This window comes from Paralichthys olivaceus, chromosome 17, assembly GCF_024713975.1.
Source record: "Paralichthys olivaceus isolate ysfri-2021 chromosome 17, ASM2471397v2, whole genome shotgun sequence".
Taxonomy (NCBI): Eukaryota; Metazoa; Chordata; class Actinopteri; order Pleuronectiformes; family Paralichthyidae; genus Paralichthys; species Paralichthys olivaceus.
The window spans coordinates 18,722,534-18,736,143 of record NC_091109.1 but is presented as its reverse complement, the minus strand read 5'-3'; the positions used below and the strand labels follow the sequence as shown (position 1 = coordinate 18,736,143).

The 13,610-nt window shown below is 44.0% G+C and overlaps 2 protein-coding genes across 4 annotated transcripts; one reads left to right on the top strand and one right to left on the bottom strand.

The window, feature by feature from the left end:
* Positions 1–221: 221 nt before the first annotated feature.
* LOC109646973 (SH2 domain-containing protein 1B) lies at positions 222–8,221 on the bottom strand. 3 transcript variants are annotated; one of them, XM_069512428.1, is made up of 9 exons: positions 8,099–8,221; positions 6,969–7,126; positions 6,563–6,656; positions 4,956–5,136; positions 4,588–4,680; positions 2,820–3,097; positions 2,203–2,266; positions 1,296–1,476; positions 222–1,199 (listed from the first exon to the last, which is right to left on the bottom strand). In XM_069512428.1, the coding sequence occupies exons 6-9, from the start codon at positions 2,960–2,962 to the stop codon at positions 1,159–1,161; spliced, it is 429 nt and encodes a 142-aa protein (XP_069368529.1). In that variant the 5' UTR covers positions 2,963–3,097; positions 4,588–4,680; positions 4,956–5,136; positions 6,563–6,656; positions 6,969–7,126; positions 8,099–8,221; the 3' UTR covers positions 222–1,158. The 3 variants fall into 3 exon arrangements, with proteins under 3 accessions (XP_069368529.1, XP_069368527.1, XP_069368530.1); XM_069512426.1 differs by having other exon boundaries at positions 4,956–5,132; XM_069512429.1 differs by lacking the exons at positions 6,563–6,656; positions 6,969–7,126 and having other exon boundaries at positions 4,956–5,132.
* On the top strand, positions 8,107–13,567 carry lipib (lipase, member Ib). The gene is made up of 10 exons (XM_069512421.1): positions 8,107–8,229; positions 9,178–9,569; positions 9,661–9,769; positions 10,158–10,259; positions 10,446–10,535; positions 10,646–10,813; positions 11,019–11,108; positions 11,598–11,706; positions 12,076–12,249; positions 12,352–13,567. The coding sequence occupies exons 1-10, from the start codon at positions 8,178–8,180 to the stop codon at positions 12,434–12,436; spliced, it is 1,371 nt and encodes a 456-aa protein (XP_069368522.1). The 5' UTR covers positions 8,107–8,177; the 3' UTR covers positions 12,437–13,567.
* The last annotated feature ends 43 nt before the right edge of the window (positions 13,568–13,610 follow it).

Here is a 13,610-nt window from a genome sequence, read left to right as displayed (position 1 = left end):
GTGGTGATGTTTGTGGGCAGATACAGAGAAGTCCTGTGTTTGCAAAGTGATAGAATGACGGGCAGTTCAAGAGTTTTAGATTTCTGGTGTCTGAACTAGTGACACTTTGATGAAATACCAAACAGTCGCAGGGATCCACGGAGAACTGAAGGAATTTAAACTGACATAAACCAAAACTGTGGTTTTCATGATCAACCTCTTGTGCAAATAAAATACAGGTAAAAGTTCTATTTCTTTATTGATAAATAAAATCCAAACTCACATAATGTGACATCTGCAGAACATCATCCAGTGTTGAAGATACAGTAACACCAGCACAAATAAATATGTCTAATGATCTATAATTATTACCGTGGTGCAGGGTAGAGGACACGTGACTCTGGGAGCTCCTTCTGTCTTCATGAGTTTCATCTTTGCGGAACAACAGCTTGTGTCCGTGAGTCAAAGAACTGAAAGTGGTTAAAGTGGTTAGTCTCTCAAATGAAAGACAAAAATAAAGAACTGAAGCTGAGGCCTGAGCGTCTGTCGATGTTTGTTGCTGTTGACTGAGGTGGAAAATAACATTTAGATTTTATTTTATTAACATGGAGAAAGTTTCCTCCTTCACTCCCTGAGCGTCTGTTCTCTGAAACTCTGCTGAGTGGGTTCGATCTCCTGAAGAGAGGAAGTGACTGAGAGTCACAGCTTCAACCGTCACCATCAGCTCCAGACAGTTGAAGAGTGAAGCTGATCTGTGATCAGTTCAAAACACTGAGACGTTATTAACACCCAGAGTTCATCTCCAGCAGGAAACTTTAAAACATGAAGAACTCTGAACAGAGTTTGGTGGATTTGTTACTGCAGCAGCTCCTCAGGTTCAGGAAGCAGAGGATCATGGGACTTTGTTTTTTCTCTCCATGAAAACCACACCAAACCGACAGGATTAATCCCCAGGAGTGGCTGCAGGGGGCGCTGTTGCTCAGGTCAAGAATTTCCATCCACATGTAATTTTGCATGTTTCAGATGCAAATGTTCTCACGTCATGAGCCGTGAAGTCGTTTCCCCCTTCACGTAGAATCTTAAACAAGGAGACACACATGTTGTCTGTGATTCTTTGTAAGTGACGACAGTTTATCCCCGAAACATCTTCTGCACTTTTTTCGAGTGTTGAAGTTGAAGTCATTCAGGGAGGACCTCAACATAGTCAGCGTCCGAAACACCTAGGAGAAAAACCAGAGATGAAACGCACCGCGCCACAAATTAAACAGGAAGTTGTGAGATAAAGAGCCAGAGATCGGTTTAAACATAGGACGCACTCGCATGGGCAGACTCTTCTTCACCGGAGTCTTCAGGCGGTCTTAGGGGGCGGATCAACATGGCCGTCTTCCTTTTCACAGAGTGTCTCAGGTGCATGGCCAGGCCCTGGTTCTTCCTCTTATAGTGATGAATCATATCATCCAAGGTCTTAAAAAATATCTCCTGCACGCCTCCTGCCGCCTGAAGGAGTGACACAGCAAACAGTCAAGAACGAGGACGACACGAGACTTTGTGCTTAAAAATGCAATTTAATCTAAATGATTAAAATAACCTGGGATATTCACTGGATACTGGATACTGCAGAGAATGTGTTTACATATGTTCATACCATCGTGTCATTTCCCTCAAACCTCATCTCCACGGCGACCTCAGATTTGACAGTAATGCTGCACACAGTGAGTCTACAGCTGTAAACATGTTACATCTGACATTGAAATGAGTCCGAACTTCAGAAGTGATCAGCACCGTCCCACGTTCTCATCATCCTCAAGTCACTGAGCGTAAACCTACAATTTCAATGTTCATTAACTCGCCAACAACTGGAGGCTAAAATTCTGTGAATTAAAAACCAGCCCATCGGTGTGGTCGTATGTGTGTCAGCGCTGAAACATCCGAGAAGCTTCCTGTGGTTTGTGAACTCATTAGTTCTCAGTTTCCATCTGCAGATGAAACATTAAAACAAACAACTCATCTGTGCTTATTTTACTCTGAGGAGGAAGAATGATGCAGGATCGAAATGACAACTTTAAATTGTAAAAAAAGGAATGCTGTCCTTGGACTATAAGAAACTTCTGTATTTCTGAGAGGCTGAATGTGGATCACACCCACATCAGTGTGTGTGTGTGTGTGTGTGTGTGTGTGTGGGTGGGTGTGTGTGTGTGGGTGTGGGTGTGTGTGTGTATTTACCAGCAGAGTGTACTGTCCAGTACATGTATGAAGCAGTCTGTAAGTATACACCACCTTCTTTTTACTGTAAAGATTAAAAAAAAGCTGAATTTCAAATTTACAAATGAAACTACTGATATTTGTTTCACAAACAAAGATCAATAAATAAAACTCGACACTAAAAAAGCCGACCAAGCTACTTAACACCTTTAGAATCTGTCAGTCGGTGTCCATAGAGGAAGACACTCGTCTTTACACCGATTATCTGTGGTGATATCTTGGTTAACGTTGAGTCATACACTCAAACATGGTAATCACAGGAAGTAAAACAAACGGAATAAAACTAAAGATGTATTTTGCTTTTTTAAACAAATGTTTGACAGAGCAAAATGTGTTTTACACAGTGTATAATAAATACTTGAAAAAAAGAAGTGAAATACTCTAAATTTTCAATAAAAACTATCCGTATATAATATCTAGTACCACTGGTAATACAATGGTAGCATGAAAACAGACTAACACCATCACAGTTCTGTTCATTGGTATCCTAATGCAATATTAGAATTATCAGGTGTGAAATGATGAAACGTTTTAAACAGGAACTTAAAGAAACACGCAGATAAATTTAAAGTACTCACTAGACACACAGACACAAGGCTCCCTGGATGGTCTCACTGGCTCGGATCAGATAAGCTCCGTCCTTGTTCTTCTTTCCCAGAAGATCCTCACACTCCTTCTTGCTGATGGCGCCGTGGTAGCACAACGGCAGGGCTGTCGCCATGGCGAGGAGACACTGAGACGTCGGGGAAAATCCACTTCACTGGGCACCAGCCTCTGCTCCTTCAGATCCCCTTCATTCCTCGCAGCAGCAGCAGCAGCAGACGTGCGTTCCCTCTGCTGCCATCGAAGCACAGCGCTGGCAGAGAAGTGGTGGAGAGGATGGTGGTGGTGTGAGAGGATGGAGTGAACAGAGGTCAGCACCCGACACAGAGAGAAAACACAGAGAGAAGAAAACCAGCCCACAGCTTTACAGGAAGTGTGAACATTTACAATTGTGCATGTGTGACGGCAGAGGAACGAAGTGAGAGATGCACATTGAAATTATTGAAAAGTGCTGATTTTACAGTAAAAAGTCATAATATTACAAAAACTAACTCATATTTCGAGAATAAGAACAATTTATGTTAGAATAAAGTTATAATATGACTAATTAATTTAATGAAGAACCACACGGAGCTCTCTCATTCTTTTAACTGCTGGTTATTTCCTTAAAAAAATTATTCTTCTTTCAATGTTTTGACTTTTTCTAAGTACCGAGCTCCCTCTCAGAATCTTTATGTTCATGACGAGCAGTAACAGAAGTGAACACACAAAGTGAACACACAAAGTGAACACACATTTTATATTCCCCAAAATATGCAGGGGGGGGGGGGGGGGGGGGGGGAGTAATATATATATATATTATATTCAAATACTTTATATTCTAATACTTTATATTTAAATACTTTATATTTAAATACTTTATATTTAAATACTTTATACTCAATTACTTTATATTTAAATGCTTTATATTTAAATACTTCACCACTAGATGTCACTAAATTCTTTAAGTACTCTTCTGAAGTAACCGGAATACTATAATTCAAGGGTTTAGTCCACTACAGTATTTTACAACTGGTAAATCAAATACACACATGATAAATATATAGATTTCACCTAAATCTTACAAACTGGAGCTTTAATGGTTGTTGAGTAAAATATCGATCAAGTTGATTTAAACTAAAACGTGAGAAATAAAGGTTTTTAAAGACGGTTATAGACACATAAGAATAATCCTATCATTAATTTAACCCTGTGAAAGAACAGCTCCTCTTGTTCATGATTTAGCTAAATGAAATGTTTTGATCCTCAGCGGCCACCGTAAACCAGCATCGTGTGTACTTTTACTTCTGTTTTGCATAATACATACACAAGAGTTCAAATAAAAAGAGTACACATTAAAATTGTTGTCTCGCAGGTTGTCATCTTCAGACCGGGCCGGGTCGTTAAAGGACGAGCTAAAGGTCCTGGTAACCATCACGTGTTCTACGAACACTGTCAATCTGATGACGGCCCCAGAGGTCAAAGTTCAAAAAGCTCGAGCACACGCGATGATGTCACCATGTTCTTCTGTGATGTCACCACTCTAGAAGCCTCCCATGATAAAATCAAAAAACTGCAGATACAGCTGCATATTTCTAAAAGGACGAGTTAGAGAAATAGTGGTTGAAATAGTTTGAAGTCTGCAGGAGTTAAAAGTGACGCAGGTGTTTCCACGGTTCTGGTTCATCCCCTGGCTGCATGTCATCATAGACTGTATATAAAGGATGTCATTCAGACAGTTTAACTTCTTACCTAACTTCTTACCTTGATTCAAGCAGCTGCTGTCACATCTGCAGAGAACTTTAGGTTCCATAGAGTCACTGCCTTTTGAAAACCAGGACGCTCATGTTCACATCACTGGAGATTCCAAAGAGTTCAGACACAAGAGAGGCGGAGATAAAGAGGTGGAGGGCGTCAGGGTGCAGCAGCTCATCACAGGAAATGTGACAGAGAAAAGTAAATGGAGCAAAAACAAAGTACGAACAACCGAAGTTCAACACACAGATGATTCAAAAAGTCCAGAGAAGCAGTAAAAGATCCAAACATTGTCCAAAGTGAAACTTTCTCAAGCTGCAGTTTGTGTTTGAAATCTAAATCCACATTTTAATCTGATGTCTCTCTACGAGACTCACCTCCGTCCGCAGGTCCTGACGGCCGACGCCGTGGTGTTTTACTGGGTGGTGGACCGGTTTCTGTGGGTGATGCGGGTGAAAGACGGCTCCGAGGCCCCACGCTGGTCCAGAGACGCTGAGGGCCACGATGGATGGAGGTGGGTGAAGTGATCAGACACCGGAATAACAACGTCCGTCCTGACTCAACATACAAGAATGAAAGGTGATTCACAAATAAAACTTTTCTTTGAGGGTAAAAACTGCAATGATGGAGTTTCAGCTTTTTAAATTCTTTGCCAGTAAATGTAAATAACAAAGCACGGGCGAGATTCTTTATCGTCCATGGATCCAGTTTTATATTTAAGGCTGCAAGTGTTGGAGCGATGCTCATTGTGGAAACCTGCAGGAGGTGCTGTCCACAGCGTCCAGGTGGAGCTGAGGGACCCGACGCTTCCTGTCAACCTGCAGCGCTGCATGGCCTCAGAGGCCGAGGCTGCCAGGAGGGCCCGGGCACAGGTACATATATATACACACACAGACACACAAAGACACACACAGACACACACAGACACACACTCTGTGCGCCATGTGCTCCCTGTCAGCTTCACTTCAACAGATTTGTGTTCCTCGCCTGCTCTCGGTCTGAGCTCCTGCTGTCCCTAAAGTGGATTCAGTGGAAACAGGAGCAGAGGATCATGGAGGCTTCAGGTCTCCAGCTGCTGTTTTTATTTTACAGGAATCCTTCCTCTCAGTTTCATGAAGGTCAGTTCAGTAGGTTTTGTGTAATCTTGCTGAAAAACAAACAAGCAGCTCGTGTTAAAGCCCTTCTCATTTTATCTGCTGTCATTTCTTGTTTTGTCCCAAACACCAATGATCTCCTGGATCTCCTCTGTACCTGCTGGTGTGTGAAGTGTTTTAAACGTTTCTCTCTCTGTTGTTGAAGATGATTGCGGCCGAAGGAGAAGTGCAGGCGTCTCGGGCTTTAACGGAGGCAGCGTCCGGTCTCTCTCTTTGTCGTCTGTCTCCAGCAGCGCTTCCGTCGTGGTGTTCTCCGTCCCCACTGAACTCCTGGATATGTTCCTCTCCCATCAGCCCTAGCTGATTTCAGTGGTCAGAGGTCAAAGGTCACGGTGAACTCCAGTGTGTGGACTCGATATTAACAACCACGGGATCGTGACAAACAACAAAAAACCGACATGTTTGGAGAACTGATTTGTGGAATTTGGTGCAGATCAAAATAAAAATGTGAATCTAGTGAATTTGAATGTGGGACTGTGACGCTCGAGTTGCCCCTCCCCGCTGCGCTGACTGATCCTCACAGAGACATGAAGTGATGGCGGACCCTCCTCCATGTTAACAACTGAAAGTCCAGCTCATGGTGTCAGAGAGCGGATGCATGTCGGATCCTATTATCATGACCTCAAGCTGCAGTTTAACACTCATGAATATATTCGGGCCCGTCGGTTGAGCTGCGATTATCTCGGCAGCTTTGGCTGAGGACTCTTATAATAGAACATCAGACCAGAACGTCCAGATTTACATTTGTGTTCTAATCCTGGTTTTCATTTTTCCCAGTCAGAGCCTGAAAGAGCAGAAACATGTTGGATGATAGAGTCAAGCATCAAAACCTTTTAATGAGAGAAACGATCTGAGCTCCAACGTCCACTGACGAGGGTTCGATCGCAGGTCAGAGTCTCCGTGTGTCTTCAGGTGTCATGTGACCTAAAGAGGAACATCAATATATTATTGAGTAAAACTGAAGCATCTCAGAGGAAATAAGAGCAAAGACTAACTGAGAGGTCTGAGGTTCCTCTTGAACTGCCCTTCATGTCTTCATTCTTTTCATTTAGACTTTAAATCCAAGATACCGTGTTTCTAGAGTCTCTCACTAGAATATAAAGGAAGCAGCAGTTTTTATCAACTGAATCAAACTAAGTCGCACTAGATGAACGGACAACGCGTCCAATTTTGTCAGAAGATCAAAGTTCAGGAGCTGGAATATTAACCAACATGTTTCTGGGACTGTCTTCTCACCGGGGTCTTCACGGATCTTAGTGGGAAATGGCATCAATGTCAGGTCCGGCGATGAGAGGGCGCGGCCTCCAGAAATAAGCTCTTTAACGGAGCAGAACATCGTGACCTCACGCTGATCTGTCATCTGCTGCGTCACAGTCCGTCGCAGGTCTGCAGAGCTGAAAACACACATTCGTATTCTCTTAACTACAAGTGTGTCAAACAAGTCGATTATATTATGAACATTACAGCATTTGAATTCCTCCTGGTGATGTTTGCAGTTAACGAGGATACGAGAACAAATCTTGTACAGGAACTGAAACAGTTTGGATCGTGCAGAGGACAGTTAGTCCACAGTCTCTCTCCGTCTCTGACTTCACGATTTCAGTGTTTAACTCAGTTTCACTGCTTTTGAAGCGTGTCTGCGTTCGGGGCCCTGCTCTCTCCGTCCATGTTAAATTACATGTGTTCTTGCAGAAGTACAGTGAATACAGGGCAGCATGGGCTGGGTGCCGTGCGGTCAGAGTCTGTGGAGCTATTAATAACCGGCGCTGGTGAGGCTCCAACTTGTGTCGGAACACAGATTTCCCACCATCGTGGTTTGAGCCCCCTGAGCACAGATGAGGAGAAGCTGAGCTGACTTTTTATTTTCTCATCTCATGCTCTCCGCTGTCCTTTGTTTGGTTTCAATTATAAAATGTAGTTTGAAGAGAAGTGAACATTAAACAACACAAGCTGCAGAACAGACTCAACTTTAATCTCCTAACTTTACTCTGAGGATTCACGTGTTATGTGTCATGTTATAAATCTGGAGAGAAAAACTGTACAATATGAAAACGATCATTTCATTATCGAGGCCAAATTAATTCAACATCATCACAAATTAAACAAAATATAGAGATATTATTAATAATAATCATTATTATATAATTAACTTTCTTTGTTGTGCATTTTATTTAGAATTTGGTGAATTATTAAAATGGATGCATACAGGACATCAGTATATTATTTAATAAAGGACAGTATTTATAAAATATGATTTCTCTCCATCAGTCTCCACCTCTCCATCCTTCTACAGACCCACACTCTTATCCCTCCTCCCTCTTTTTTCTCTATCTCCCCAACAGTCCCTCCCTCCCTCCCTCATTCACCTCCTTCACTCTGCACTGAGAGCTCCTTCTCTCTTCACCTCCTTCAGTCCCTCTGTGCCTGTCGCGGTCGGAAGGAAGGATGCTGCCCCGCAGACTTGTGGGTCTGCTGGGACTCCTCACGCTCTGCAAAGGTAAGAAAAACACCCACAGGTATTTAGTGACGTCAAAGAGATCCTGTGGTGAGAACGTGTTGAGAGTTCATCCTCATGTGTGAGGAGGGACTGATCCAGTGAGACACAGAGAGGGAACATGACTGTGTCGTACTTAAATATATGTGTGTGTGTGTGATTGTGTGTGTGCAGAGCTCAGTGAGGTGCAGGAAGGAACAGATTATTTAAAGTCACAACATCATCTCCAGACTGACGTTAAAATAGAAAATCCTGCATCTGTTTCTGTAAAAGTAAACACACACACACACACACACACTTTACTCATGGTGGGGTTGTTGGATTGGGGCCATCTCCACCCTGTAGCCCCGCCCTCCCCTCTGATTGACAGCTGTAATCACCTGTTGTGCTCACGGAGGGGGCGGGTGCTGAGGGGATGAGGTGTTCTCTTATAGCAGCCTGATCCGTGTCCGCTAAATGTGGAGCGCAGATCCCTCGAGTCTTAACTACAGTGGATTCAGATCAGAGTCGAACAGACCGTAAAGTGTGAACTGTTTCAAAAGATGGCGCTGAACGAGACGTGAGACCCGAGTTCTCACGACAGCAGCTCACCGACCAACAGGTGACGTCACGACGTGTTGACACTTTGAGTGTTGACCATTGAAGCAGCCCGAGGAGAAGCTCCGGTACCCGGCCTCCTCCTTAATCCTCGTCCGTCGGAGCTGAAGAGGTCAGACCTCTTTATATACAGTCTATGGGTCAGACCAACGAGACACCAGACAAAGAGGTGATCTCAGCGTTTACCTCGTATCACACCTCTGTGACCTTTGACCTTTGGTGAAACGGGGTCAGGAAAGAAAAAACACACGTGACTTATTCTAAGCTCTCCTGCTTATTAATCTTTCCTTCGATCGAATGTATGAACGACTCTTTCCCCATGAGCCTCAGCTGCCGCCCGTCCTGTGCCCTCAGGTCAGGAGGGGAGCGGGGGGGGCGAGCCCTGCGACAGCTTCACAGACCTCAACCTGTCCCACTGCTTCATGGGAACCAGCCTGTACGTGCGGCTGCTCCTCTACACCCGCGCCAACCTCGACTGCGGCCGCGAGATCGACCACCACCGCCTGGCCTCGCAGGCGCTCTTCAACCTCTCCCGCCCCACCGCCTTCGTCATCCACGGCTACCGGCCCACCGGAGCGCCCCCCATCTGGATCGACCACATAGTCCACCTGCTGGCCGGGCAGGAGGACATGAACGTGGTCGTGGTGGACTGGAACCAGGGGGCGGCAAACCTCAACTACTTCACGGCTGTGGCCTACACGAGGGAGGCCGCGCACAACCTGACCGGGTTCATCGAGACCATGGAGGTGAGAGAACCACAGCCACGGACGCGCTTCTCTTCCGAGCCGCAGCCCGGAGCTGAAGGTCAATGAGAGTCTGGTGTTTGTGTGTCTGCAGGAGGAAGGAGCCTCTCTGAGTTCGGTCCACCTCATCGGCGTCAGTCTGGGAGCTCACCTGGCCGGATTTGTGGGAGCAAACCTGAAGGGAAAGATCGGACGCATCACAGGTGAAAAACAGGACGAGACTTCAGGTTGTAGGAAAAAGGTCCGAGCAGGTTTTAGGATTTTAGATTTAAAGCTTCAGATGAATGAAACCACAGAAGTGCAGATATTTAATGAACTGATTAACGGTGAAAGATTTTAAAATCTACTTTTAACCAGAAGATCATTTCATCTCATTTTATCTTTAAAATCTTTTTAAACTTGTTTAAGTCCTTTTGTCTGTTTCTGAAATAAACCGATCTTTTTGAATTCAGAGTTTTATTATTATGTAGAACTTTAAATTCAACTTGTAGAAGAAACAGGTTTGTTTTCTGTCCTTCGTTCCAGAAAAGCTGGATTTGGTATCAAAGTTTTACAAAAGTCACAGTCGACTCTTTGGTTTTCTCTCTCCAGGTCTGGACCCGGCGGGGCCGATGTTCACCAGTTCCACACCGGAGGAGAGGCTGGATCCCTCGGACGCCATGTTCGTGGACGTTCTTCACACCGACATGAACTGTGAGCCTCTAAAAATAAACTGGACTTTGGTCCATGTCCCACCTGCAGACTGTCGATCATCTGATGATTATCGTCAATCATCGGATTCTTCTGTTGGATTTTTAATGATTTTTGATGATTTTGCTCAGTGAAAGATGCTTAAATTAAATAAACTGTATTGACTGATCGTGTGTTTCCCATGTTCAGCGTTCGGTCTGAGAGGAGCTCACGGTCACATTGATTTCTACGCCAACGGTGGAGCCGACCAACCTGGATGCCCCAAAACCATCTTTGCAGGTAGACACACACACACACACACACACACACACACACACACACACACACACACACAAAAGACAAAATAAGACACACACACTCACTCGCAGCACCTTCTCTCTCCCCCACAGGTAAATCTTACTTTGTGTGTGACCACCAGCGCTCGGTGTTTCTGTACCTGTGCGCTCTGAACCGAACCTGCAGCCTCACCGGTTACCCCTGCTCGTCCTACAGCGACTTCCTGGACGGGAGGTGTCTGCAGTGCGAGGCCTTCAAACCGGCGTCCTGCCCCGTCCTCGGTAGGTGGAGAAACCCCCGCAGTCGACCTGGAGACGAGAAGAATAGATAAAGACACAAATCAGTCAAGACATGCACAACAATAATCTCCAGTCGATCTCGTGAAGCAAAGATTCATCTGTAAATGAATCGTTGAACGCCGCGTTCAGCACATTTGACTGAGTTTGAGTTGGTGACCTGAGATAACTGACGTGTGATCACCTGCAGGTTATGATTTCAGCCCCTGGACGGAGACTCTGCTGCGACTCGGACAAACCAAAGTCTTCTTCAGCACCACGGCGATGCTGCCGTACAGGAGTGAGTCATCACAGTCCCTTAGGAAACATCGTCCATTAAAATAAGGTTCTATTACAATTTAGAGGAATCTGTACTTTCAGATTTACCTTATTTTACAAGTTTTTCATGAACTAAACTTGAGATTTTACAGACAAAACACGTAATTGTCTCATATAATATTTTAATAAAGCACTGAAATTAGAAAAGATTTTACTTAGCAACAGCTAATATTGCAATAATTGACTTATAGTGAATGCATTTATGTAGTTTCTACAATAGAGTACTTTTAGACTAAGTACTTTGAAGAACATTTTTCTGTTAATACTTACTGCAGCAGTATTTAACTGAGGTCGAGAATCTGACCTTTAAACTATTCTGAGCTTGTTCACAAGACAAACAGTTCAGATGCTTTTGTAAAAGTGATTCATTTTCTATTATTCTCTATTATAAGTAATAATAAACTATTATCTAATCTACATAATAATATTGTCTGTGTCCTGTGTTTGTCAGAACTGAGCTACAGAGTGGACATGGTCACCTGGAACCAGTACCTCCGCTGGGGCGTCGTCTACATCCGGCTGCACAGCGGCAGAACCTTCACCGAGGCTCGAATAGACCAGTGAGTCTGTGAACCCCTGAAACAAGCCACAGGAGCAAACACACATCCGGCTTCAATTAAAGAATCACTGGCTGAATCACTTCTGTTCTCGTGTTACAAACCTCAGGATCATGGAGTTAAACTTGACAAATTAATTTAAATGAAGGTGTCGTGAGACGTTAAAGCTCAGCCTGATGAGATCGTTGACTTGAAAAACATATTTCAAAGTTTCTATCACGATTAAAAAAGATAATTGAAGTGAGATTCCTGTAACCATGGAAACTCTAGTGTTCCACATTCACCCTCTGATCCTCGGTTGAGACATTTTGTCAAAAGGCCTCGTTTCTTTAATCTGATCATTAAACTCGATCTGCTCCTGGTTTCTGGCAGTAAGCTGTTCCGCTTGGAGCAGTACACCTCCACCCGCCTGCTGGCCCAGTTCGACGAGGATCTGCAGCAGGTCCAGAAGATCTCGCTCCGCATCAACACCGGGAACGTGATCGGACCTCGATACAAAATCCGACTGCTGAGGATCCGCCTCACGCCTCTGGAACATCCCGAGAGGTCAGTCCTGCTCTGCCCTCCATTACCGGGGACAGATATATTCAACGACTCACGGAGAACGAGTCAGGGTTAAGTTATAAACCTTATTGTCTTTGTCTTCAGGCCTGTGATGTGTCGGTTTGACATCATCATGGAGGAGAACATGGAGGTGGCGTTTCGACCTCTGCCCTGCGACTCTCGCCTCTGACTCCGTCACCACACAAACTCTTTCTTCTACGGTAACACGTCTCTACTCACCCCTGATCCTTCCGAGGGGAACCCAGACGTCCCCCGGGTGCTGCGGGGGGGTTTCCCGGCCCCAGGTGGAACCCCCGGGGGCCCCACAGGACGAGGGACGCAGCCGCCTCACTCGGCTGATGGAGACGAACAAACCGCTGCTGCGGAGAACGTCTGGTTATTGGAAAGTCAGCGTGTTGTTAAAGAGACTGAGGTCAGGAAACACGACGGCTCCAGAAACCACCCGTCAGTACAAGTACACACTGAGTACACACAATATTCACACAGCAGAAGCAGCACAGTCCATGTTGAGTATTTTATACACTTACACCTAAAAGAATGAATTATAGAATCGTGTTTTAGTGACAACAGAGAAAATAAAGAGCCTCACACGTACGTGACCTGCTTCCATCACACTGTAAACAAAGATGGCCGACATGACGGCTCCTGAGAGTGAAGATTACTATGATAACTACATTATGACAACGTTATTCCACAGTGAAGGACTTTCATTTCAATAAAGAGAAACTTCTTCAGATGCTTGATGGAGAAAATATGTTAAAAAACTTATTACATAAAAACAAACAGTACTTTTAGTTTATGTGAATTAATTAAGCTTTTACCTTTACAATCAAATATGGTTCTGGGGGAAACACTACATTGTGGTGAACATTACATCGTTAAAACACGCTGTTAATCTCTGAACTTTTAAAAGGTGGAAACTAAAAACTCATTTTTTCAGTTTCATTAACGTTCTAAACATTTTTTCGTCTCTGTGCCTTAAAATCAAACAGTTGTCAGCCTCTTTTCTTTGGTTTTATAAAGTCAGTGTTCATGACAGAGGGAGCGATGGAAGGGGAGTTACTGATGAATTATTATTAATCTGTGATATTGTGAATATGATGAGTTCTATTCTGAAAACGGAAGTTGCTGTGGAGCAGTTTCTGAAGCTTGTAAACTGATCCTCAACATTTAAAAGTTAAAAACTGACCAATATTGGAAATTTCCTCTGATGCACGAATCATGAAAAACTCAACTGTTGCGGTTTTTTTTTTTATTATGCATTTTCACCCGGAGTTTGAAATAAACAGATTTTAAAACATGTTTGTACAAATACTGGTTCTTTAAAAAACAAAATACAACTT